The sequence below is a fragment of the Oryzias melastigma genome, linkage group LG22, assembly GCF_002922805.2.
Source record: "Oryzias melastigma strain HK-1 linkage group LG22, ASM292280v2, whole genome shotgun sequence".
Lineage (NCBI taxonomy): Eukaryota > Metazoa > Chordata > Actinopteri > Beloniformes > Adrianichthyidae > Oryzias > Oryzias melastigma.
In genome coordinates, this window is record NC_050533.1 from 12,059,236 (window position 1) to 12,086,859 (window position 27,624).

Here is a 27,624-nt window from a genome sequence, read left to right on the forward strand (position 1 = left end):
GGCCCCAAGGGGGTTACTCCAACCCGCCCCAGAGCCAGAGAGGGAGTGATCCCGGCCCCCAGGTGTAGGCGAGCCGCACCCCCGACGGAACAGGCACACCTTAAAGGAAGTGCTAGTATGTCTTACAGTTCCCTTAAGGGTCATAGAAAATATATGGCACTATTGTCCTAGTAGTTCACTTTTGGCTTATCCCTTTCGGGGTCGCCACAGCGTAACAGCACCCACTGTTTCGCATCAGTGATTTGGCAGAGTTTTTACGCCGGATGCCCTTCCTGACACAACCCTGTACTTGAGGGGCACAGGGATCCAGTTAGGGAGCAGCGTCAAGGGTCTTGCCTATTGTCCTATGTGTGATAAATTAATTGTGAGATATTCAGAAGTCTAGTGTAAGTAGCACACAACTGTGACGGTACTGGTGATGCTGTCGTACGGATCTCTTACACCACACTCTAGCTGTGGGTAAAACAACAACTGACCTTATGCCCAACTACAGGATATATATGGGTTGTCTGTCGGCAAAATATTCAAGAAATACAAACCTATCATGTGAACAATGCCTACGGGGCCTACCTTGCACAGTCTGCCGGATTTGAAAGGGTTTTAAAACTTCAAAATCCATACAAGAGCCTACATCTTCCCTAATTTACCCCTACTTAACCCTTTTGTCTTGTATAAGCGTTTGCTGCAACCTAACATGCCTGTAGAAACCAACACATTCTCATCCTGAAGTCATAACATAGGGACATTTTGCTAAGGCCCCTTCCGAATCACTTTTTGACTTTTTGGTCTCCCCAACTGGTTGTTTTTTTATGTGCTGGCTGTTTGTAAAATCAAAGGTCTGCAACCCTCATGACACAGCACCAGATGCAGTACCAGATAATCCACCAGATGCAGTACCAGATGCGGTACCGGATGTGCCCTTATCCTCGGGATCCGTCCAGTACCGGAACCCTAACCTTAACACTACTGCTTCGCATCCGGTACCGCGTTTGGTTCGCGCCCAGTACCATGTCTGGTACCGGTTTGGGTCTGGTACCGCATCTGGTCCAATGTCTGGTTAGGGTACCAGTGTGCTACTGGACCGGTTTTGGTTTGGGACTTGGGAGTGAGAATGTTTGCATGACCATCTTTGATACGGGCTCCCCAAGCAGTCTACGACCTTACTACCCGCATGCCCCATACAGGTTTGCCCCTTCTCTGCCTGAAGACAACCCATATCTAGATGTAAAGACAGATGTGACAAACTCCAGAAGATGGATTTAAATTCATCATAAAGCTGATGGGTAAACCATCCCAACTTCCTGCCCTCTTGGTTCCTTTATCACATGTGAGAAAGACACAGTCAGGCACGTCTTTTATTCTATCTGCCTTTAAACTCATGAACCTAAATAACAGTATCTCCATCTTGAACACACATAGGCTACAATTGAATCTTTGCATGCTCAATTATGCATTATTGTATATTTCTATTTTCCCTTTGGTGTTTATTTGTGCCAGTCTATTAATTTGTGGTCGGTGGCTGAAATACATCTCCTCTGAGGCCTTATAAATGTGCTGATGTGCTGTTTTGTCATGTTGTACCTCTGTTTGCAGTTTTAGCTGCCACTTATTTTTCTTTGTTTAATCTCAGGGACTGCTGAAATTGAATTGCCCTCTTTCGGGACTAATAAAGTGTGTGACCTTGATTGCCAAAAAAATGTTTTCCTCTTCAGACTGCTTGGTTTGCTTTTCACACTCACCAAACCACAGTTCCAATAGTTGCTCATTTGGGGGCAGTAATACCCAAAACAAAGCCAAAAAACTCAAATACAGAAAAAAAAAAAAATCATTTTTCAACATTTGTGTCATTGAGGATTCTTCGTATTCAAGCTGGGATGTTCTTTATTTCCTTCTGAGCCTGATATTTTTAGAATGGTTGAGTTTTAGATGCGTTTAAAGCAGTTGCTAACAAAAATGCTAACACTTAAATTAAGCATACATTTGCTGGAGATGTCCTGTGATTTTTGAAAGCTTTGGGATGAGTTTTGAAGTCTGTAACATCCTATGAAAAGAATAATAGAGTCCTGAGAGTGTTTTCACAAAGCATGGCAGTGGGACAGTGATGATGTGGGTATGTTTTCCTGCTTCAGTCAGAGGACGCTTCATCTGGGAGCTTTGAATCTTTTGTTAATCTTGGTCTCAGTGTTGTTCCTGTGTTAGCCTGCATTTGATGGGATATTCCTAAATCCCAAATCATCTTTTGGAGCATTGAGAAAAAACTTGTCACAGTTAGTGGATTTGTGTTGTCCTCTATCTTCTTGCAACCCCAGAACAGTGACTTTCCTTCAGAACTGTTGTGGAGCCGATTGTTGCACCTTGTTGAAGAGGAAGAGTCAGACGGCTGTAAAGAAGAAGCAAACTCATTGGCTAGTTAGCTTTAGCTATACATACAAAGACACGCTTCTATATGCAGCACAACTAGACTAATGCTAATTCACATAAATATTTTTTTATTTTATTCAAAGCTAGTTATCTAGACATCCAATCTTTACGCTACCTTTAGCTAATAGATCCTTTTGGGGATTAGCTCTCTCAGGACTTCGGTTCTTGAAAAAAATTTTTTTATGCATTTGTTACTATTCAACTTTTTGTGATTAGCATTTACTACATTTTAAGATAATCTAGCATAAATCAGTGTCAGCACTCACATTGACAACAGTATTTAGCTTTTCAGAAATCCTCTGCTATTTACCAGAATTAGCATTTTGTTTGCTCAATACATTATTTCATGTGGTCCCTTTATTGGTCTCATTATTTTCAAGATCTTTTCCTTTTTCTTAAACTAACTTATAATTTAGCATTAACATTTTTAACTTTATTCAGCTTTTTTACTCCATGACCCTCACCAAATTAGCAAAGTTAGCATGCGGCATTAAGGTTAGCAGTGTTCGCAGTCAATGTAGCTCCCTTCACTTTTGTCCAGGACATTGTATATTCTATAGGTTTGAAACTATTCACAATACAGAAATTTGACATCTGTGGTTATACCTTTAGTTTTTTACAGATGCTTTGGACAGTTTCTGTAAAAAAATATTTGCATTTTTAACAAATAATGTTAGCTAGTGGTTGTGAAGCTTATCTTCCTAATTAACTGTTCTAATTAAGACAAAAAATTGGCTTTCATAGAAAATAAAAATATTTCAATAGTGTCTTAAAACAGTTCTAAACACATCTTTAAATTATACTATAATGCCAATTTCAAACTTACTTCACACATTTAGACCCACAGCTGTAGTTAAGTGTCCCTAAAATATTGTATAAGAACTTTTTAATGCATATTTTGATCTAGCTTTGTGAGCATCCCATGATGGATTTATTTATTTTAGGGGTTGCATAAAGTACATAACAAAAGTCTTCCTATTAACCAAACATCATCTGACAAAGTGATTCTCTCTTTTTTTTTTTTTTTACAAAACTCATAAATTATCTGCAGCCTCTTCATGCGCTTTTATTTTGTTGAGTGTCAAACCCAGCAGTGAAATACTGACCTTTCTTTAATGCCCTCCTTTAGCATTTACACACACCGGATTTAAATGAACAGAGCCTTCCGAGAGTTAACACAAAGGTTAACAACTGGAATGGGATCGTCAGTGCCAACAGAATTACTGCGTAACAGAAGGGACAAAGAGACGCGCCGCCCTTTGGTTTTTAAAGATCACAAACATGAAACACAAAGAACATTTTGAAGATCTAAAAATGAAGCCTGATTTACTGCACTAACAAAGAATTTTTATCAATGATGGCATTTTTATTCATTTTTGAAGATGACAAAATCATTTGTATGAAAAAAAGACTTAAAAAGGTCATATGTAGGCTACGTGCGGTCATGAGATATTTAGCCACACGAGTCTTTTTAGTAAACATGTAACCTTAAGCTATAAGTTCCACAAACATGTTATTTTATTCTACCTTTGGTTAGAGAAACTATATGTTGATCCAAAGAAAATATTAGAAAATTAAATCTACAAGCTAATCATCTAACATTACATTTGAGCAGTTGCAAAGTTTCAAGTTTTGCAAGGTGTGTCAACTAGAGAACGACCAAGCTAGCAAACAACTAAGTTATGTTACTCCAGCCTTAACTAGAGAACAACCAAGTTTGCTAGTTTTGTTTAGCTAACAAACTACCAAATTATGCTACTTCACTAGTTGTGCCAAGAAACAAAACTACCCAACATGGATTTGCTGAAAGTTTCTGTTAATATGTTTAGAAAGTTTTATCCTCCAGTCACCCACAATATTTTATTACAATTGCCATAAAAGGCAAAAAAAGGTTACGATTATTTGATGCTATTTGAGTGATATGGATTGATAATAAAACTGTTCAATGATTTAAAGTATTTTACTAGGCAAAAATCTTTGTCAATTACGGCTAACTTTTGAGATATAAATTGTGTTCACTTAACTGGAAAATTAAGTCTTCAGATTTCGCGTTTACACCCAGTAGCAAACTAGCAGGTTTGTGTAGTTTTCCCCAACTAACAAACTTGCAAGTTAACTAGTTGAGCACAGCAAGTGAACTACCAAAGTTGTGCCTAGCTGGCAAACTAGCAAGATTTGTTTTGTTCAAATGTGCTATGTGCCTAATTATTGAACTACTAAGTTTTGCTAGTTGTACCCAGCTAGCAAACTAACTAGTACTGTTAGTCGCAGTAAAATTTGGTAGTTGGGCTGAACAATTGAACTAGCAAGATTTGTTAGTTGGACTCAAATATTGATCTTCCAAGTTTTGCTAATTTTGCCCAGCTAGCAAGATTTGTTAGTTTGCTAGTCTGGCACTACTAGCAAGTTTTCCTTCTTCTTGGGTCTCAGTAGTTTTGTTAGTTGGACACAAGTAGAATTTTTTTTTATTTTGCAATTAAAATAAAGCTTTGAATATTTTATTTTTTTATGTGATTTTGGACCAAAACAGTTCATAGAGATGTTAAATCATTTGAATCTTCTGCGTCAGCTAATTAATAATCAAGTAGAAGTTTAATAATAATAAATAAAAGCTGTTTTTTATATATCAACATGAGAATATGGCCTGTCAGGTAGTTCTTTGAAGATTAAAACAAGAAAAAGCAAAAAAAAAAAAAAGGTTAATGTTCTATAGAAGACTCCCTTTAATGTGGCCCCCATTAGGGTGCTGCAACGCTTGCAGCCCACTCCAGCATGCTTTAGAAGACGCCCCTGCCAACAACTGGTGGGAGAGCCGCAGCATGCCAGCTGCCAAACATGACATTTGCTGGCTGGGCCACTGAACCCCAGTGGGTGACATCTGCAGAGCAGCCTTTCATCCCCTCGCTGGGTACCTGTGTGGCCCCAGGCCCCTGAGAGCCAGGATGAATGCATTCACTCTTCTCCCCAGCTGGGTTCCTCATAGCCACAGGGCCACAGCTTTGACACACATGCTTGCAGACAGATATACAGTGCACACGCACATTAATATGCAAGCTCACACAATCAAATGCTCACTCATATACTCATAACTAAAGAACACCACCTCCACACAACAAACAGCTTCCAGCGTCAACATCTGCAGCTCTGGGGACTCCTTTTGTTTCCCCCTGTTGTTTCATCATCAGGGGCTGGCAGTCAGGTTGGGCTGCTTTTGTTATTTCAACCTCAGACCCCGCTGCAACTGTCAGCTGGAGATGCTATCTAATCCTCAGCAGAGCTTGATGAAAAATGCAAATACAAGCTGAGACCAGAGACGGGGGATAAAAAACAAGCCGAGAAAAGAGATACATGTGTAGAATTTTTGGAAAATCTTCCACTTATAATGTCAAAATTAATTGGATATTGGGGAAATCTGTATTTTGATTTGATACGCTTTATTGTCAATCTTGTGTCAGTTTAATAAAACATTTTCCCCTTCTAAAATGTTTATTCATCAGACTGTTATAACGCGTCTAATCATCCCCAAAGCCTATGATGATGCAACTGACAAGTATTAATGACTCTCTGATGTGTTCATGAACGCAGGCGAACTTTTCCTGTTTCTCTGCTCTATCTCTTCAATCAGGCTCCATCTTTGTCCACTTGTTGTTGCGAGCGGTTCCGTGTAAGGGTTCTGATCCCGGCTGACATCCCATTAGCCCCCCGCATTAGGAAATTTCTAATCACTGTGCCACTGGGACCCGGGGACTCGCAGCTCCTTTTTCACTTAACCTCCAGCAGGAGAGATCAGGCTCTGCTTCTCAATGTTTGTCCCTAATTACCTTCCCACAGTGAGCTGCCACACGCAATTTAATCAAATTCTCATCCCCTCTCATCTTTAACATCTCTCAAAGCAATCACACACGCAGTCGATGGGTAATATCAGCAACCTGTACATTTCCCACTGGTGTACTAATCGCTGTTTGGATCTGAACACTCGTTTTTTTTCTGGTTTGGATCTGTTGTTGGGTTACATTTTAGGCACTTTGGTATACAAACATAGTCGATCTAATTTATTTATTTAAAAAAAAACAATAAGGCCTACTGTTTTATAATAAATATTTATAATTATGTTAATTAAAAAGAAACTCCAAATAATATTTTGACTATTTTTACTTCATCGTGAAAACAGTAAATACTATATAACAACCTATAGTGCTCTAAAATTCAGAATTTCCTTTTTTTTAATGCTAGTAACTTGTGTGTGTTTTTTTAACTATACGGTGCACTAAAAAGCCTTAATTATTTAGATTAAAGAAGTGCCATATATATATATATAAAAAAATTCTGGTGTTGCTTGCTGATGTTGAAGCAATTTTGACAGGTACATGGCGCTCTGTCAAAATGTTTGGTTGGATGTTATTCTGAATAAACTAACCTGCCATATTGAGTTATAGGATAGTCTCAATATATATATATATATATATATATATATATATATATATATATATATTTTTTTCTTATCAGTCTTTTGTGTTGCAAACAAGATATTGTGAATATGTTAATGCAGCTAATATGTAGCAGCGTCAGACATTTTTTTGTAATGTGTCACCAAGAACACGTTAGCATAGTTAGAGTAATGTTGGTTTTAGCTAGTCTGTTTTTTACACGTTGTAAACAAGGCTTGGAGTTACAGCTATTGTGACATGCTGATGAAGCTAACATGTAGCAGTGTCAGACTGCAATTTTTAACGTGTTACAAGTTTCAGAGCTAGCATATTGCAGTCACGTTTGTTTTAATCTGTTTTTTATGAGCTGCAAACAAGGTTTGGGGTTCTTGTGAATATGCTAACGCAGTTAACATATAGCGGTGTCAGGCTGCATTTTCTAACATGTTAAAAAGAAGCTTGAGAGTTAGCATAGTTACAGTACAGTTTGTCAGTTTGTTTTAACACAGTTTTTTGCTTTTTGTTTTTCCAAGTTACCAACAAGGCTGGGAGTTACATGTATTGTGTATACGCTACAGTGGCTAACATGTAGTGTGTCGGGCTGCATTTTTTTAATATATATATTATGTTACTAACAAGGTTGAGAGTTAGCATAGTAAGAGTAATGTTTGTTTTAGATATTGCAAACAAGGTTGGGAGTTACAGGTATTGAAAATACGCTAACACAGCTAACAGTGTTGCTAACATGGTTGAGCGTTAGCATAGTTATATTAACGTTTGTTTTAGCGGAATCAGTTTGGGGTTTTTACATGTTGCTAACAAGACTTGAAGTTACAAGTAGGCCTATTGTAAATATGCTAACATGTAGCAGTGTGAGGCTGCGTTTTTCTTTTTTTTTAACATTTCTAATATGGTTGAGAGTTAGCATACGTACAATAATGTTTGTTTTAGCGGAATCCGTCTTTTTTTTACATGTTGCAAACACGGTTGGGAGTTACATGTATTGTGAATACACTAACATGGCTGCGCTTCTAATATGGCTAACATATAACAGATTCTAAAATGAGAGAATGTGGTAAAGTCTGACTGACGGACTCATCTCTGACTCTTTTGTCTCACTTAAGGCACCAGTTCTGTGTACCTTGTGTGACATAATTCTGAAAATAATCCATTCACTGATGGTTTTTCTATAGTGGGGAAAATTATGTAGTCTATCCTAATAAATTCAAGCTAGCTAGCAGGACTCAGCGTAACTAGCTTACCATCTTCAGCTGTTTTCTTAGCCTTTAATTTTGTCAAAATTTAAAACTGACTTTAAAACTAAATTACATGTAACTACCACAACCTTTACTGTCTAAATTAGATCAAAGTGAGCACTTGTTAGATCATCCATACATCCATTTTCTTGAACGCTACGTCCCTTTCGGGGTCGCGGGGGTGCCGGAGCCTATCCCGGCTACTGAAGGGCGAAGGCGGGGTTCACCCTGGACAGGTTGCCAGTCTGTCGCAGGGACACAATCACTCACACATCCACTCTCACATTCACACCTAGGGCCGATTTAGAGTCACCAATTAACCTATGAAGCATGTTTTTGGACGGTGGGAGGAAGCCGGAGTCCCCGGTGAAAACCCACGCATGCACGGGGAGAACATGCAAACTCCACACAGAAAGGTCCCAGCCGGGATTCGAACCGGGGCCTTCTCGCTGTGAGGCGAGAGCGCTAACCACTGCGCCACCGTGCAGCCCTTGTTAGATCATTTTGGTTTTAAATTTTAGTTCTAAGTGTGACTGATAAAAAAGAGTCAAAGAAACCCTGGTTCCAGTGTAGACTTGACCTTGTTAAGTATTCTTAGAGCCATTAAACACTAGCCCTGGATAAACTGTTTATCACCCCCCATTTGTCACCCAGCATGGTGGCTGCTGACCACCAAGAGGGAAACATCCCTAACTGAGAGGGGCGCTGTTATAATGAAGGGAACAAAATATTGGTTCCATGATTTTTGAATTTGAGATTTATTATTTAAATTGCTGTCAAATGACAGTTTCTTACTATATGACTTATTTTAATGTATTTATTTTTCTTAATAATATATTTAATCATCCTACTTTTGTTGTCCATACAATTCTAACCATCAAAATAATAATACAACACTATGTATTTTGAAAGCAAAAATCAAATAAACTCAAGCACTAAAGCTCTACAACTGAAAACCATTTTGTTCAAATACCGCATAGGAACCTTGCAAAGATCTCACCTTCCTGTTCGACACTCATTTCTGTTGCAACAGTCGCTGCAAACCAGTGCATCTCACCGGAGCAAAGCTTGCAGAGCAAAACGAGCCAAAGCCAAAGATTTTAACAGATCATTCTTTCAATCAGCAGATGAAAATGTGCAAACTGCAAACGAGTGGAGGACATTTTCAGGTAGCTGATTCAGTCATAAGGAATGCTGTAATTTTGGGGGTTTGCAGACAGTTTACACAAAGCAGTAAGATGGAAAACATATATAAAGAAAAATATGCTTAAAAATGGACTTTCTGAGTATTTTTTTTTCTCCAAATTGTTGTAAATCAGGAGCAGACAAAAACATATATATTTGGAAAAAGATCGTATTTGTGATGTATAAAGTACACTGGGCGGGGCACAAACTCTATGCTCCGCCCCATTCTGATGCATCCACTACTAAAGCTAGCGGGAGAGAATGTAAACTGAGAGCTCTCAGTAATGGGGAAGGGGGCGGGGTTGCTTCACAACAGCTGTCAACACAAGTTGTAGGCTAATTTTTGATGAACTACGGTCACTCTGCAGAAACTATGTCCTATAAAAATGTTTACATTTTGGCTGATTGGAGTGAGACTTTACGTAGAACTTATATTTATTAAAGTCACATTTACAGTTTCTTTACCTCTTTGCTTCAGTCCAAAAGAGTGATAACTTTAAAAGTTTTAACCTATTGGACCAGAAGAACACTTACAAAGGGAAGCTACATTTTCAGTTTTAAAAAACTTAAAAAGAAAGAAAAAAAAAATAGTTACATTTATTCTGACCTGTTTTAGTTTGAATATGTTCATCCTTATTAAAGTCTGTATTAAATCAATTTCAGTGAAATATTTTTTTTCTTTATTAAATCAAAATTATGCTAAAACATGTATTTGAAAAAAAAGTGTAAGCATTGTGTTAACATTTAACTTCTGAATTTGTATGCCCCAGTAGGTGTGAGCAGACATGTTTGTGTTGACACGTTGTGTATTTGCCCGTCTGCATCCTGATGTGTGTTAAAGATGGCCTCCCCGTGTGCTACCATGGGTAACAGCCTCGGTCCTCATTATCATTTCTCGGAGGGCCTGTTCTGGTGTTGTGAGCGCCACCAGAGGGGCCCTCGGCGCGGTGGGAGAGGTGTTGGAGGCGGCCCGGGGCCCGCTGTGCTCCTTCCTTCCCCTCGGCGGGGCGCCGGGCACAGCGTGTACCACTGGCAAGCCGACCCTGACGATGAGACAGCCTGCACAGCCGACGCCGTGTTTGAACAGGGCAGGGGGCTGCCGCGTCATGCTGGAGGCACACGTGCAGGAAGGCCATCTCGCACTCGCAGGAAAGAGAAAAACGAAAAAGCAAAACAGGCGTGAATGTGCACCAACTCCTGGTGGGTCTGACACATGTTCAGAAGAAGCTGCCGAGGGAAAGCTGTGTCTGGTGTTTGAGGACTACACAAACTCCTCAACACATTTGTGTTGCTCCGATGTTGCACTATGCCGACCTGGAAAGATAAATACAACACGCACACTGATCTTATATACTATTAATGCGGTAAAGGATGCCATCTTTTAAAAAGTTTGAAGTTAAATGTCAGATCAGTTTGGCCCCGCCCCCTGACTTCAGCATTTCAGCGTGTTGCGTGTTCCGCATTAAGCTTTGATTCTCTCATATGTTCAGCTCTCAGGTGTGTCTCTCAACTATAAAATATTAAACCAATGAATTCAATGAGATGTCACATTCTGTGCTTAATTCATTCCGCACTCCGACACTTCGTTGTTGACTCTTTGAATTTAAACAGGAAAGGGAATTAAAAAGTAGCTTCAACTTTATGACTGCATTGCAAAATCAACTGTTTAGTTCTGGGGTGTACAAACTTTTTGCTAAGAGGGCCAGAAACGTGTGAGGATCAACCAATCGACCAGAAAGTCTTTAAATTATTTTAAAAACATTTCATTAATGTTTTATAGCAATGGCATACTTTTTATTTATTTACATACAAAGACGTTTTTACCAAAAAAAGTGAAATATCATGATATTTCTCAAATATCGCGATATTTCACTGTATCAATTTTAGGGCTGTAATGCGATAGATTTTTTGTGCGATTAATTAATCGTGACCTGCAGTTAATCTAATTAATCAGTTTTAATCACAATTATTTTCCACCTAATAATTGTATTTTATTTAAGTTTCTGAGATTGTGGCACAGTAAAAGATCAAAATAAAATAAAAAATGTGGCATTAGTACGTTTTATTTATTTATTTTTTATGACAGATTGCCAACCTTTACTTTGACATCACTGAGTGGTAATTTATTTTTTTTTTCAGTCTTGGACAAATATTAATATAATAATTTAACACATCGACAAATAGTAGCAACACAATATTGAACACAATTACACAATTCACAGTTTACCACAACAGTAAGACAATAGAGTGATTTTATAGTTCCCTATAACCTGTTTGAGGGAATTTGATCATTTTATAGACTGTGATTAAGCCAGTGGCGGGCCGTGCATTTCACACCTAGGCCTTCAGTAGTGCTCCATCTGAATCAATCCAACCCTCATTAACTATTTTATGGCAATAAAACTTCTACTGCAGGTACAACTGCCACACACACACCAAAAGCATAAAAAATAACCTGATAAAATTTCAATATTATGTAGGGAGATAGCAAAATTTTACTCACCAAAAATCCAGATTATTTAAACACAAAATCCATCCTTTCTTTCCTCAAGATTTCAATCACTCTGTCGTGCAGAATCCATGCGTTTCGCAGATGGAAAGTGTTCCGTGGGTGTGATAAGCTGGAAAAGGCTGGATGCGGGAAATGTTCTGGTATTCCTGAAGCCTCTTGTGGTCCAGGAGGGTTACAAACATCAGTTTTTGTGATTTTGAAATCTGGTCTGTGTCTGGAAAATAATATTGTCGGTAGTGCACGCGAGGATTTTGCTCTGCACCTCTTCGTGAGCTCGGAGCGCCCGCGGTGCATTCAGGGACCTCATAGATTTGCTCGTATCAGCTTCACTCCCGCTCAACGGAGTGACAGAACTCCTTTACCCGTGCCAGACAAAACTGTGCCACAACTTTACCCAGACATTCATTTTCCACCAAAAATCAGACGATGAGACGCTTTCCACTGGTAACATCGTCCAACCTGACACGCCGCTCCTCGGCACCTGTGTCCGTCACATAACGCAGAACCAGAGCGAGCTGCGAGCTGTCCAATCAAAGCTCGTGAAAATGATAACGTTTCCATACGCCTGCTAGCTGGCGTTGATTTCGCCTACTCCAAATCTGATTGGTTGAAGCAACAGTTTGGTCGACAATTATTTTATGCTACAGGGCCCGCAGAACTGATTGTGAAGGCCTCCGGGCAGATTTCTTTGACCCTAGCAACAAATGGTGCTGCAATGTGATTGGTTAATGCTTAAATAGGAAAATACACGTCTGGAAGCAGCGCGACCAGGGAGACAGCAATGAAAGGACGAAGACAGAGCATTTGGAATTATAGAATACGTATTCACGGAAATAAATAATAATTAATATCAGTCTGTGATTCAGATATTTTTAGGCCAGCAGAGAAGGCCTTGTAGGCCCTGACGGCCCGCTACTGGATTAAGCAGAAAAGAAATAGAGAAGAGAATCTAAGAAGGAAGAAATGAAAAAAGCAGAAAAATTGAACTATTTGAACTTATTTTGTGCACAAAATAGACCAGAAGCTGAAATGATCCGCAGCATGGCGCAAGACTTCCACGGAGGACTGCGGCGCTTGGTGTGAACCATAATATAGGTTAACAAGGGCGCCAAATGGAACCGGCGTAAGGGCGTGGTCATCTGGACCCCATAAGATAGCACGAGGGTTAAATGACCGTGGTATGAGCGGGTTAAAATACTCCTCCAGGTGTGCATAACACGGAAATAACCCAAAAAATGGAGATTAACGCGATTAAAAACAAATAACGCACTAAATTGTCTGTAATTAATTAATCTCAATTGATGTAATAATTTAACAGCCCTATTCAATTCATTCCTACAGACCACATCTGTTGGAGGTGTTGTGTATTTCTTCAATTGTTACACATCTGTAGACACCACAGAACAACACAACGTATCAACGCCCACACAGATCCAGTTCCAAAACACAAACAAGAGCATTCTACCAGCCTCAGACAGTCCACCTCTGTTCTACAAACACATCAACCACCCTTCCAGTCTCGCCCCAATCTTCAACTCTCCCAGGCAGACAGGGGAGGCTCTGGGAGGGGAGAGGATTGGGTTACCATGACATAAATCTCCACGTTTCCCTCTTCTGTACGAGCAAGAGTTGGGCAGCGGGGCGTAGGAGCTCTAAGGAGCAGTGTCTTTGGGAATGCTGGCATGTTCCCTGGAGAAGATAGAGGAGATAGGCCTGGCGCCTCCGGTGATGTTTTCCACCCCCGCCCCCTCCCCTCTTCTTCTCTCACCGTCTCTGCTTATCTCAGGGAAGCCACAATAGGGTTTTGTACGACGAGGAAGGAGGAAGGCTTCAGATGGCAGTCGAGGACGACACGCAGGACGGAGGACTGAAGAATCCGTCCCTCTACACCCCACACATCTGTAAAGGATGAAGCATTTTCTCATAGACACTAAATATGAAGAAAGATGCAGCATTTTCAGTAGCGTGTCATGTGATGTCTGTTTTAGAACCAATATTTTACCCTATAAGCATCTCTTGGGTTTTATAGCCGTAAATATCACCAACCGGCTGTTCGCAGCTTCACAACCTTGATGCCTGTGCAGGCCAAAGGCTGCTCCCTTCAAATATTGGGCAGAGAAGGTACATTTTAGAGCCTGGTAATAGGAAAGGACCTCGGAGACGCTCCTGTCGCCCCGAATAAGAGAATATAGCAATTATTTCAAGAAAAAAAAATCAATTTTCCATCCAATCTTTCTCGCTTATCGACCAAAAGCCTCCTTGGAGTCTTAAAAGGATGAGAGCTCTGTGTGACATCGCTGACTTCTTCTAAATTAGAGTTTTCTTTTTTATTACTCTTTACTGATTTAAAAATGTACAGGAATTTTATGTTAGAACATACGAGGAATAAATGTAATATTTTCAACGCAGCGTTTTGTGTACTTAGTATAATTTATTTACACTTAACACGATTTGTGCATCAGTCTATCAGACATAACCAAGAACGATTACGTGGCCTTAAACTTGTTCCTAAACTGTGATGTAGCACTGATTCTGCTCAAATTACTGATCTTTATTCTTTTCAAATTATTACTTTTTGTGTTATTATAATCTTTCTTGGATAAATACGATCTGCACAAATTGTCTTTTTTAATGAGAATATTGTGAAATGTTTTTGCATTAACAAATGAAGATAATGTTTACTAATTACTTTTTCTATTATTATAATAATTTTTTGATTAATACAATCTGCACAAATTGTCTTTTTTTAAGGGAATATTTAGATTATGTTACTGATTAATATAAATTATTTGTCTGTGGATGTTTTGAAATATGATTACATCACTGATATTAATGATTCTTTATAACCTGAATCTATCATTGTAGAGTATAAATATTTGATATTAAGTTCTGAACCGGATATTGATAATTCATTTAGAGAAAATGGTATGGTCGAGTCAGGGTTAGGATTATATAAGTTCGCTTCCTTCCACTCCCTTTCAAGTGATCTATTTGTGATTCATTATGTGATATGTTATTTCATGTATTATGACCTGATTGCGGTACAACGTTTTCAGAGCTCAAATATCTGAACTCAGCTTCAGCCAATGACGTGGTGATGACCAGCGGGAGCCAAAAACCAACATGGAGGAAAATCTGATCGTTAGTCATTCTTCTTCTGAACTTAATACTATTTTTCTTATTTGCATCAAGACAATAATAAAAAGTTGATCTAATTTTAATTGTTTTTTCCTTGCAATATTGAGAAACAGCAAGTCGTTAAACTGGGTCATATAGACATAGAAGTACCACTGAAAGCGGCCATCATTCACACACATATCCTGCAGTAGATGGTGAACCGGGAGTGTTTCTGAATGATCTCATGAACCCAGACATTGAGACTTGTTTACCGATTATTTTGTAGAGCTCTTCAAAGAATAATAAATCTGGTCTCTCAACATCAGTCAATGCTACCATGTAGAGACTGTAGACAGTTGCTCTGTTAAAATAAATAGTAGCCGATCTCTTTAAAATGCTCGGTCAATCAAATAATCTTTTAAATTAATGCAAAAATGACACAAGAAGTCAATCAACAAAAACATTAATTATCAGTTTTTGCTTCTTCATACATCAGACTTTCTTCTTCTGGTTACAGCTGGTTCCAGAAAACCCCTCCAATACATATCTAGTAATTAGAGTCAAAAGTTATTTCCTTTGGTCCAATAAGTTCTTCCATTTGCCTTTAATAGCTATGAATTTAGAAAACGAATCAATCAAAGGTGTAACACCTTTAATCAATTTTCCAATTTGAACCAAAGATCTGAACGCATATCTTAATATTAAACAACTGATACATTACTTTTACAAAAGTTCCTCTCCTCCCAACTTCCACCTTGAAATGACCCCATTTTGATTTGTGTCTTAGGAGGACAAGTTGAATCCCCTGATGTTAGGAAATGTGTCAGCGTTCACAGAGAAATGTAGCAGTTCAATCTACAACACCTCAGGTGAAATGGATGTGTGTCGGCTGTGCTGCTTGGAAAAGAAGGACACCAGAGCTTTTGAATGGATAATGACGATCGGAAAACATGTATGTTTTTGGCTGTTTGTACTGTTTCTTGTTCTCAAAAGATTTGTATGAAAGCTAGCTGTATATGTTCTAGGGACATATCAGAGTCCTTTTGGTTGTGTTGTTTAGGATTTTCTTTAAAAAAAAGACCAACTGTGAGTACACGCGCTAATATCAGGTAGCGACAGATCGAACAACATATGCCAAAAACGCGTTCGTGAACGCATGCCGATGTGCATGAGTAGCATAGCAAAAAGGAGCACCATATTTATTTTTTTAATCTGTTAAACCCAAAACATGGTTAATTTTCTTACAAATGCACTTCTAATACTTTTTTTTGTTTTGCTTTTTGTAATCACCATTGTAGTCTTGAAGGTTTTCCTGTGCTGCTCGATGCACGTACTCCATGTATGCGCACGTATTTGTGTGTGTATATTTTGACATGGCAGAGATGTAAATCATGAGTGGCAGTGCTCAGTTGTGGGCTAATAATCTGAGAGTGCTGAAGGGCTTGTTCCATCTTACACCCTGCAATGCAGCCCACCAGCAGTCTCTCTGTCTGTCCCACACACTAACAGACCCCCCCCCCACCACACATAACCTCAGACTACTGGAGGGCCATTTACATGATTAACTCAAGAGGAATTCCATTATATTTGGCATTTTCATTGATCACAAGCTCACAGGTTTTTGGTGTATAAATAAAGGTGACTTAATAGGAAGCATTGTAAATGTTTTCCATTTGGTATCATATTATTTAGCAGTTCATGGTTTTGGTGCAAATGTCTACATTTCTTCAAATAATAAAGAGACAGACAGATGGTTCGCAGAGATTCCTCAGAAAATATCAGAAGGCAAAAAAAAAAAAAAAAGAGCTAGACCGTTGTTCAATGGTCCAAATTCTAGAAGGAAGTTGGAAATATTTGTGTTTCAATCAAAGTTTCTATTGAAAGTTGTCAGGTGACCTGTTGGTGTTGGTCCACAATTCTTCCAATGCAGTCGTCTAGCAAAAAAGACTTGAGAACTTCATGCAGTTCTCTGCTGACAGGCTCTTTGGAGACGCAGACTTTATTTTGAAGCAGGACTTGGAACCTTCCCACACTGACGAAAGTACTAAAAGCAGCTTAATTGACAGTAGTACGATCGATTGATTGATTGATTGATTAGCAAACTCATCTATAGGCTAAGGTCACGAAAGAAGACAAATGACACTGGACCAACAAAAATGTCAAAGAAATGTAGATTTCTAAAAACATCCTAAGATCCGTGCCTCCGTTGCAGCATTGATGCAGTAATTCAAGCAAAAAGAGATCCGATTTTGTATTGAGTGCATAGAAATGAACGTTGTGTTTAACCCTTTAACACCAGCGCTGTCGTCAATGATGCCTAAATAACACTCTTCAAACTATCGCAACTCTTCAACTGTAACGCAATGAAAGTGATTCTGATTGATTCTGACATGGAGAAAAGCGGTTTTGCGGATCAGCCCAAAGCTGTTTGTCTCTGTGACAGAATTAACTAAATTATGTTAATTACGAAAACGATTCAAGAGTTACGATAGTAGAAAGAATGCCAACAATGGAGCTAAAACCCCGGTGTTAAAGAGTTAAAAGTTTGGTGTCCAAAACATCCTTTTTTCATTTATTTGATATAATCTTCTAAATCACAAAACGTTATGTTTTCCTTTTTTCATACACAAAAAATGTCAACATTACAGTAAACAAAACATTTGCAATGTTTTAAATTCATGAAAAATAACAACCAACTCATCCATCTTCCTAGACCTGCTGATTCTTTTTCAGGTTCCTGGGGCCTATCCTTGTCACTCTGAGTTTGTACCCTACCTTTAAACTGAGAGAGGCAGGGATAGGCTCCAGCAACCCTGTGATACAGAGATTTATATGACAGGGATTGCTAGGGCCTATTGCTGCATCTATCTGTGGAATAGAGGGTACACACTGAGAGTGGCAAAGATAGGCTCCAGCAACCCTAGTATTATGGTGTTGCTGGAGCCCATCCCTACCTTTGTCAGGGAAGACAAGATACAAACTTAGAATGGCAAAGATAGGCTCCAGCATCCATGATACCACAGGGTTTCTGGAGCCTATTCCTGTCACTCTGAATTTGTACCGCACCTTCTAGCTGAGAGTGGCAGGGATAGGCTCCAGCAACCCTGTGATACTGAAAGGGATATCACAGGGTTTGCTAGAGACTATTCCTGCCTTTTTCTGTGAAACACAGGGTACAAACTGCGAGTAATAAGGATAGGCTCCAGCAACCCTGGTATCCCTGTGTTGCTGGAGCCTATCCTTACCTTTGTCAGCAGGAAGAAAGGAGGCAAGCTGAGAGTTGTAAGGATGCCTTTCCTTACTTTTGTCCGCATAAGACAGGATACAAACTGAGAATGGCAAAAATAGGCTCCAGCATCCCTGATATCACAGGGTTGCTGGAGCCTCTCCCTTCCACATTCACATTGTCTATGTGTACACTCATACTGACAAAACTACATACAAAGAAACCATGAAATTATTTCTTCACTTTTCATGTTGAATTTTCTTATCGGCTTCAGTAAAATAAGACCATTTCCAGCTTTTGCTCATGGGAGTTTGGGTTCAGCTGGGGTTTACTACCTTCAACCCCCTTTCCCATCAACTGGACATTGCCCCCCCTCCCCTCCTCTTTCAGCTCTCAGCAGAGAATCAAAGTGTGCTGGGTGGGGGGTATTTGGTGAGAGGACCGACTGTTGAAACAGATGCTGGTATGCGCGTGCCACCTATGTCAACATGGCCGGTCTCCGGACCCGATGCTGCTCACAGATAGGACCCAGCCCACAGAGCCGCCGAGTCTAGACTCCAGATGTTCTCGCACGCCGACTCACACGCAGACCAGGACCAACGCCAGTCCAAAGTAATCATTTCACCAAATGATGGCGGCTTGTTGTGCTCAGAGTTGGACAACAGCTCCATGACGGCGTTCAGGAGGTGTTGACTGTCAGAGGGTTCTGCTGTACAGTAAGTGGGAACCAAGTGCCGAAAAACTTGTCTGGGAGGACATTTGGAAGCATTTAGACCGTGGAAGGCCGCTCGCCACACAACTCACTTTTGAGTAAACATAGTAAATCTGTTCCACTAACAGAAAAAAACATTCACACATCATCACATACACACTTGATTTTTATTTTAGGAGCAATTTTTATTCGTAAAACAAAAATGTCGTTTTACAGTTTTGTGCATTTTAAATGACTTCTCTCGAAACTCCCCCTGAAATAAACATAAACATATGCTGGCTGCATATGCTCGGCACCGCTTTATTTAGACCGCTCCATAACGGCGCCTCGATGGGAGGGTTCTTGTGAAAAAAGACTCACAACTGCGCTACAAGACGCAGACTTGCGGAGAGGAAAAGTAAAGCGTTTCGGAGCGGAAAGCCGCTCTTTCGCTTTCTCCGGCGCTCGTGGGTATACCGCCGATCCAGCTATTCTTTTCTGGTTTGTTAATTGTTTGTCACCCACCAGGTGCCATCTGTCTGCAGTCCCAGAGTCCCCGAGCCATGTGGGCCGGCCTGCCTGGCGCCTGCCAACGTCACTGACCTGCAGCAACCGTCCACACCTCCGTCACACACCTCCTGATCCGTCTGGGATAAATAGCATCTCCCTCAACTTCTGTGCTGCCATCGCTGCTTCCCAATCTGTCCGGTGTTAGAAAGGAAAGAGCAGGGAGGTGACGGGGAGACAGAGGGACGACAAGAAAGAGACAAACCAGAACAAGGAGGGGATGGAACAAGAAATAAGCTTTCAAAGATTTGATCAGTCAGTTTTCCGATTGGAAGATTTTGTCCAACAATGATGGGAACTAACTGCTAAATGAACCCCCCCCTACTTGAATAGGCAGGGGAGGTCACCTTCACGTGGGCCTGATGTTGGGGCAGCTGCATGCTGAAAAATGAGATCAGCTGCTTTGCTTACTGGGATGGATGCAGCAGCCCGGAGCTGCCCAGGGCTCTGCGCAGCAACCAGCATACGGCAACCCCCAGTGAAATAAATCCACCCCCCCCTCAGCCTGTCTGCCTACCTGCCATCCTGGGGCATGTTGGGTCACCTTGACGACTGGGCCCAACAAGGGGGAGCCGCAACTCGCTTTAGGGGCAAAGACAGAGGCAGTATGGGTAATGAGGCGTTGCCATGCAAGTGGAGCGGCTTTATGGATAAGAAAAAAAAAACTAGCGTTGCAGTTTGGGTTTACATGTTTTATTTATATATAAAAACTAGTAGAAACTGAGATTCTACATTCTGGAGGTGTAACAATGAATCGGTTTCTATCTCTACGATCCAATTAGATCGATCGAATTAGATTAATTAAGTTTGGTCCAAATCATTGTGATAGTGTACTGCCCCAAATTGATGAAAAATAGGGGTTTAATGATGAATCAACTTAACCCTTTAATATCTGAGACGTCACCAGTGATAAATAACAAACTCTCTTTAATATACCGAAACTTTTCAACCATTAACTCAATCAATGAAACTCCAGTGTTACAGTTAATTGATGAATCGAATTATATTTTGACAATTGAACCAGATCGATCTGTCTGAACCAAATTGTTCATCGAATCAACATATACCATTCTAAAAATGAGATAAATCGATAATCGATCTTGGAAAATACCATTTGGATTGAGACATTGTCGTTTATTTTACTATAACAATTACGGTTGTAACGGATCTCAAAACTCACGGTTCAGATCTTTTTTTGGATCAGTAAAAAGTAAAAAAAAAACAAAAAAAAAACAGAAGAGGCTATTTCACCATAAAGATTTCATGGAAGCAGCCATTTTGAAATGAGCAGGAAAAGTTCTTCTGCTGCCTCTAGTGGAATGAAAATGAACTCCAGGGCAGAAAACAGGGACCAAGAATACAGTGGGGTTTTAGGGGAAGTTTAGATTGTCAGAAGTCTTAGAAATGTGTCAAATATGATATGAGGGTTTGTTTCTCCTTCATGACCAATTTTCAAATGACTGGTACTTTTGTGAATTGAAAATGACGCTTTTGATTGGTCAATGCACATCAATGGACGTGTGTTTGGTATGTAAAATCTGAAAACAGGCTTAAAATCTTGTGTTGCATCATATGAATGCAAGAGTCTTGAACGCAGAAGCCCAAAAAGCGTAAACACACGTCCGTCAACATAGACTTTTCATTGGAAGTAGTCACGTGAATGCATGCTTCCGAGGCCGGTGTAGACATAACATATGAAATGCATTAGTGGGGACCAAAAGGCACTGTGTAAAAGTATCAAAATTGTTCTAAATGACTTGATAGTGTACAACTAAACAAGAAACTAACTAGTCAACCCGAAACTAAACTGGGTTCTGGGTTCATTCTTACCTTCTTCCTTCTGTTTGCAATTGGAAACAGCTCTTGATAAATACAAAATGTTAAGTCTTGGAAAGTCTTCTCAAATTCCACAGGCACATGCGTCACTCTGGTATTAAGCTGTAAAACCATATTGCAGAAAAGTGGACCACAGTAAAATGCAGGTTTGTGAACATGATGTATGATCGCAGGGCTCTCGGTAATACTAGTCCATGCGAGCTCTACTGCAGATGCTGTCAGGCCCGGTCGAAACCCGTTATCAGAGCCAGATCCCACTGGCCAGATTTCCAGTAACACTCCTGCGAGCTAATGGAACCAGAGCAAGGGTTGAAGCTGGGGCTAAGACTGGAGCCGGAGCTGGAGCTGCCAGGGGAGGGCCGCCAACAAATTAATACCATCATCAGGGCCTCATTGAGGTCCCACATCTAGCTCCAGCTGGAGTGAAGAAGAACAAGGCGAACGACTGGCAATGAGCTCACTCTGGGCATCTCAAGGGGTGAAGCAAGTCAGCTCCACCTGGAACTTATAGGGAGGAAATCATCTTTTAATCTTTGAAATTGAAGCTTGGACATGGAAACTCTTTTAATTATAATTGAAAAAAGGGATTTTGTTTTATTAAAGACAATAAGCCTATCCCATGCAATTATAGTTTCCTACGGAGTTCACTCAAACTGAGACGTATGTCAGCTTGAACGTCATTCTTTGGTGCATCTGCAGCATCTCCGAGGCCGGTCAGGGAACGGGAAGGGAGGTATTATAATGACGGAGAGCAGCGCTCAACCACAGCGCCTAATCCAAACCACAGCTTCCTGACATTCACTTCACTCATCGCACGGAGATTAAGCAGCCAGAATTTTGATTTATTTAGACACGACCTATTAAATCAACTCGCTGGCAAAAGCCAACAGTTTATAAAGTGTTGGACCTAAAACAAAGCGCGAGAGTTCCTTAATAAGACACAGATGAGCCTAATTTACGTCGGAATTGATTCGATTTTTCGTCTTCCCTAATTCCAGAGAAAAAAAAAGTCAAAACATTATCGCTTCTGTCAGAGCAAATAAAGAAAAATAGTATCTTTGGATTCTCTCTATCATATAATCTAGCAAAAGTTAACAGCAAAAACATGACGAAAGGACGAGTTAGCATCGGGGAATCGTTTCTTTGAGTTTCTCATGAATGCAAACACCGAGAAACACATTAATCTAATCCATCTTAGATTATATTTCAGAACCTTTAAACCTCAAAGTGAACTGATTAGAAAAAAAAGACAAGTATAATACAACTTAATGACATTTCAGAGACAAAATAAAGACATTTAAATTAGTTGAATCCATGACTGATACTTTTATAAAATGGAAATCCATAATACTGACTGCACACAACTTATCTTCATCTTTTTTACACTTGCTCCCGAGTATAAGTGGCAACAGCAAAAAAAAAAAAGTCCTGATGAAGAAAAATGTATGTTTCCCAAATTTGAGAAAAATGTATTAAACAAAACGGGACCAAGAATGGATATTTAATCATGAAAAAAAAATCCTAATAACAGAACAATAATAGACTTAATATAAACATGCTTTACTACTGTGACACAGTGGTCCCCAACCACTGGGCCGCGGACCAGTACCAGTCCATGGACTGGAAGAACCAATAAATTATACTCATTTTTTTTTTTTCCTATGGGTTGACCCGTCCACAGCCACAAAAAGGTTGGGGACCACTGCTGTCATACATTGATGATTATTTAGCTTCATGAAACATAAAAAAAATAAGAATCTAGTATATTAGTGCAACATACAAACAATTATCTGTAAATATTAGCATAAAGAACATGTTAAAAAGTCAACTAAACTCTATATCTCTTTAAATCACAAAATCCAATGAATTCTTCATTGTTTGTCTTGCTTTGGAATAATTTCTCTAAGCCGGCGTGAGACTGAGCGGCGCTTCTTCTTCTTCTTCTGTGTTGGTGTCAGTAGCAAATACTGACACACATCTACACTAGGGGTGGGAATCTTGAGACACGTCACGATTCAATTCAAGAGGCGTCGATTCGATTATGAAACGATTATCAAAGCAGCTTTCAGTCATTATCGGAGTTTGGAGGACATGAGATTTTAGCTGCCAGTTTTTGGTCATTCTGTGATGACTGAAGTCCAAGTGTCCAATTGTTGGCTTTCACAACTGCTGCCATGACTTCAGTTTCGTCTCTGTGCTGGGTTGATTGTATCGGTGAAGAAGCGACAGGAAGGGATGTTGTATCTCGGCTCTATAACATTGAGGAATGTATGGAAGCCTTCATCCTCCACCACAGAATACAGTCTCAAGTCTTTTCCTGTAAAAGCTCTAATTGCTTTTGTTATTTACTTAGCCTTTTCCAACAAGGGTGTAAGTTTCTTTAGGATATCCACAATGTTTTTTTGACTATGTTTGTTTCTAGACCCTCTTCCTCCTCCGGATGGAACAATACGATAATCTGTTGTGTTCCCTTCTTGATTTTGGTCCGACAGAACTTAAACACCGTTTGACTTTTATCCAAAGCCAGTTGGTCATCGAGAGTTACGTTGGGCCAGTTGTAATCCAAATTCCTCCAGTACAACTCTTACAAGAATAGTGTCTTCAAATTCTGACTTCACTATCACTCGATGGTGTCATCAGTGTTAGCGTTAACGTAGCTGCCAGCGCTTGGAAAATAGATTAAAAAAAACATTGGTTTTATAACATTAAAAGTCATACTAAAACAAAAAGTCAATGCTTTAAATTAAATGTAAACTTCTGTGCTTCAGAGCACACCTACTTAAAGAAATGCGTTTCTATTAACCATCCGGCGGGGGCACATCCAACCATAAGTATTAGCCTTAAAAAAAAAACAGGTACAGACACCAATAAAGCTCAAAATACCCCAACGATTGGAGGGCTAGGGGAAGAATTCTGATTCAGCCTTGTTGTCAAATAATTCAAGATGAGCACAAACATCAATTTTTATTCTTCTTCTTCAATGATCACTTCTTAAACAGTTGGTACTTGCGCGTTTTCAAAAAGATGCCACCCATACGTCATGACCAAACTGAGTCCCTGATTGGTCAAAATTCAACTGGTTTAACTTTTTTTACGTTTTGTATGTAGAGCCTGAAAACTGACTCAAAAACTTGCATAGCGACACATAAATGGGAAAGTTTTAAATGTGGAAGCCTGAAACATATTTGAGCATTGGATGTGGTCGCTCAAATGCACGTCACCGAGGACTGTGTGAACATAGTGCGATATCAACCCTCGTTACACAATTAAAGAACAAAACAAGTGATTCTGTTCTTCATGGGGAAAAAAAAAGAAACAGAAACATCAGAAGCTGACGTATTGTGACAAATGAATAAAAAAAGCTAAATGCTTAAGGAGATGAAAGAATTTTAAACACACTGAAAAGAAACAGGAGCTGAGCTCTAACGCAGTTATTTAAACTGCTTGGTATTCCCTGGTGGTGTGTCGTCCTAAATCTGACTGCTCTTGACGTCTAACAAGTTTAATACTGCATCACCGTTGGGCACGATTGAATTACTGAAGCAACAACTGGTCCCCTCCTGTCTGGAGAACATAAATCCTTTTTTCAAACAACAACAACAAAAAAAAGACAGAAGTCTGAAGGAGAAACGAGGCGAGAGAAAGGAGAGAAGTATGAGACGGAATGGAAGAAGAGGTTGGCCGGTATTTGCATCGTAGACCGACAGACTACCAGGTAAGTCCGTCAGAGGAACACAGGAAGCGGTGAGGGCGGGGGGGGTCGAGGGCTGTCACCATCGTCGGCCTGTTTGGATAAGACCTCAGGAACATGTGGGAGAATCAGCGTGAGGCATCACACCTGGAGGAAAAGACAACTAAATCCAGCCCCCTGTACATCAGGCCCCGGCTCCAACAAGTCTAGTCAGCATCTGGAACGGATATCTGGGGATGCAGGCGACTTCGCAGCCCCTTCGGTGCTTCTTTATTTGTTTAAAGGACGCAGCGTGAAAACTTGTCTCTAAAATGCTGCTAGAGCTTCATTTAAATGTTTATGCTTCTAAATAATTAAAGTATTTCCCTGTTTGCATAATAATTAGATGTTACTGGAAAAAAATATAAATAAAGTTAGGAAGACCGGGGTTTCTGAAAACATTAAAAATTATTCAATACATTTCAAGAAAATAAAAAGACATGAAATTATCTTTGAAAAAATAAATCCCATTTTTAAATAAGATAGATCTAGATGGATCCATATTACTGTGATTTGACAGCTGTACAGTACCGTGAGATCAGAGCATAAACCAGTTTCCATCTGATCAGGAAAGAATTACCAATCGGTCTGGACATAGAAGGGAAAAAAAAGCTCCAGTTTTTACTTAAATTTTGATTTAAAAAACTGTAAAATTAATTCAGACACACTTGTAGATAATCCATAAAACAACCTCATTTCAGAATCTACGGTGGCCCTGAAGTCCAAGCCACACCAACAAATCCCTCAATGTAAAAACATATTAGAAATCAAAATAAAATGTAAAAAAAAAATGAAGTAAATAAATATGAAATGTCTTGAAAAATAGAAGTCCTTTCCAGGAATCAAGATAAAATGTTGAAAAACGGAACACAATAAGAACCCGGTACTATGGGACATCCCTGATTGGATGATGATATTGGTGTCTTCAATGTCTGGATATGAATAAAGTTATATGATTAGTACGGAGCAGATCCACCATCACTTTATGCCATGTGGACTTTATGCCTGTGGGCAGAGAGTAAGCCTGCCACTAGTTCCCATCATCCCGCTCTCCTGCTAGCTCACAGCCACTCACACTCTTAACCTAATGTTTGGATGCAACAAAAAGGGCGAGCAGTATTAGCGCTATCCAGCCTTCCAGTTTTGAGGCAGTTTATAACTCCCACCACGTAATGGAGAGGTATCAGCAAAAATTCAAGATTTTGTACCGCCGCATGATTTTTTGGAATTGGCGATTTCACGAATGTCTCTCCTGAAATTAGACGTCAGTCAGTCAGATGGGGATAATATCATTACCAAATTGGGTGATGGTAGCCAGAATCGCGAGCAAGCAGCAGCTCTGACTAGTTTATGAATTGTTGATTTTAAGTTTATGAATTTATTGTTGTTTTTTTTCTATAGTTGTGTTTGTCTGCCTTTTGCTATCCTTTCTTTGTGGATTTAATGTTGTGTTTTTACTTAGACCATCAACCTGTTCTAATAGGACTAAAGATGGAAATTAGTCAAAAAGACTATAATCTTAAAGATTTACATTTTAAAATGTTATATTCATATGTAACGTATACATATATATATTAGAGCTCTCAACATTAACATACAGGATTGAATTTAACAAAATTATGCCTTAATATTAGTTAACACAAATTAATTACATTTCGCAAACCAAATGTCTTCCGCTTCACATCAGACAATCAGGCGTCCGCGGTGTGCCTTAATTTCTGATAATGCACACTTCGTCCGGTGTTATCACAGTCATGCTATGGTCACTTACATAATAAATAAATATTCAAACAATTTTTAGTACTTTCGCTAAGCCGGCACCGAACTCGACTGCAGCAGCAAAGGAAAGTGATATATATGCTGCCAAACCATCCGTTCAGAGAGAAAGTTCTTTTTTAGGTGTGCATCAACACCCAGCAGTAAATAAAATTCATGTATTAACCAGGACCATGGCATATAAATTAATTTAAAGTGCAGAAACAGTGTTTGTTTCTTATCACTGTATATCACCATCTTTATTTCCTTGGAGTAACACTCTAGGCATAAGACTTTACAGTTTACTGTTTATCTTACAACTGATGTTTTGTGCTGACAAATCACACTTCTGGAAAATCTGAGATGGAACTTTATAAAATTAAAAATTACAGACATTAAAAACCCAGTAAAAAATTCTATTTGGCCTGTTTTTGCTCAAAAGATGCATATTGTCATATAACATTCACCTTGAAAAACATTGTGATTAATGTGACAAATTTTCAAAATTGATTGACAGCACTAATATATATATATATATATATATGTGTGTGTGTGTGTGTGTGTGTATCTATTTATTTATACAAGCATACTTATATATATACACAGTATATATATATATATATATGGTATGTATGAAAATGCGACTGCTGCCTTCTGGTGACAAATACCGCCGCGAATCCGCCTGCCAAATTTGCTAAAAAAACTTGCATTTAGGTCACAGCCCTGTGGCATTTTATAAAATATGACTTTAATCTCAGACAAGGAAAACTAAAACGTACATAGATTTAGTCGTCAACAAGTGGATGCATCAGAATGCGGCGGAGCAGGGAGCTTGTAGTTCACTCAGTGTGTTTTTTACGTCACAAATGATCCTTTTCAAACTGATTTTTTTCATCAGCTC

The 27,624-nt window shown here is 39.4% G+C and overlaps 1 protein-coding gene across 4 annotated transcripts in view; it reads left to right on the forward strand.

The window, feature by feature from the left end:
* Positions 1-27,624, forward strand: part of rnf144aa (ring finger protein 144aa) — a 132,036-nt gene that overhangs the window by 94,131 nt on the left and 10,281 nt on the right. The window contains exon 8 of one of the 4 annotated variants that reach the window (XM_024269473.2): positions 19,364-19,905. The exons of the other annotated variants lie outside the window; for them this stretch is intronic. Coding sequence (XP_024125241.1) covers positions 19,364-19,477 — 114 coding nt within the window. The 3' untranslated portion in view covers positions 19,478-19,905. Of the gene's footprint in view, positions 1-19,363; positions 19,906-27,624 lie in introns of those variants that run through there. 4 annotated transcript variants of the gene reach the window in all.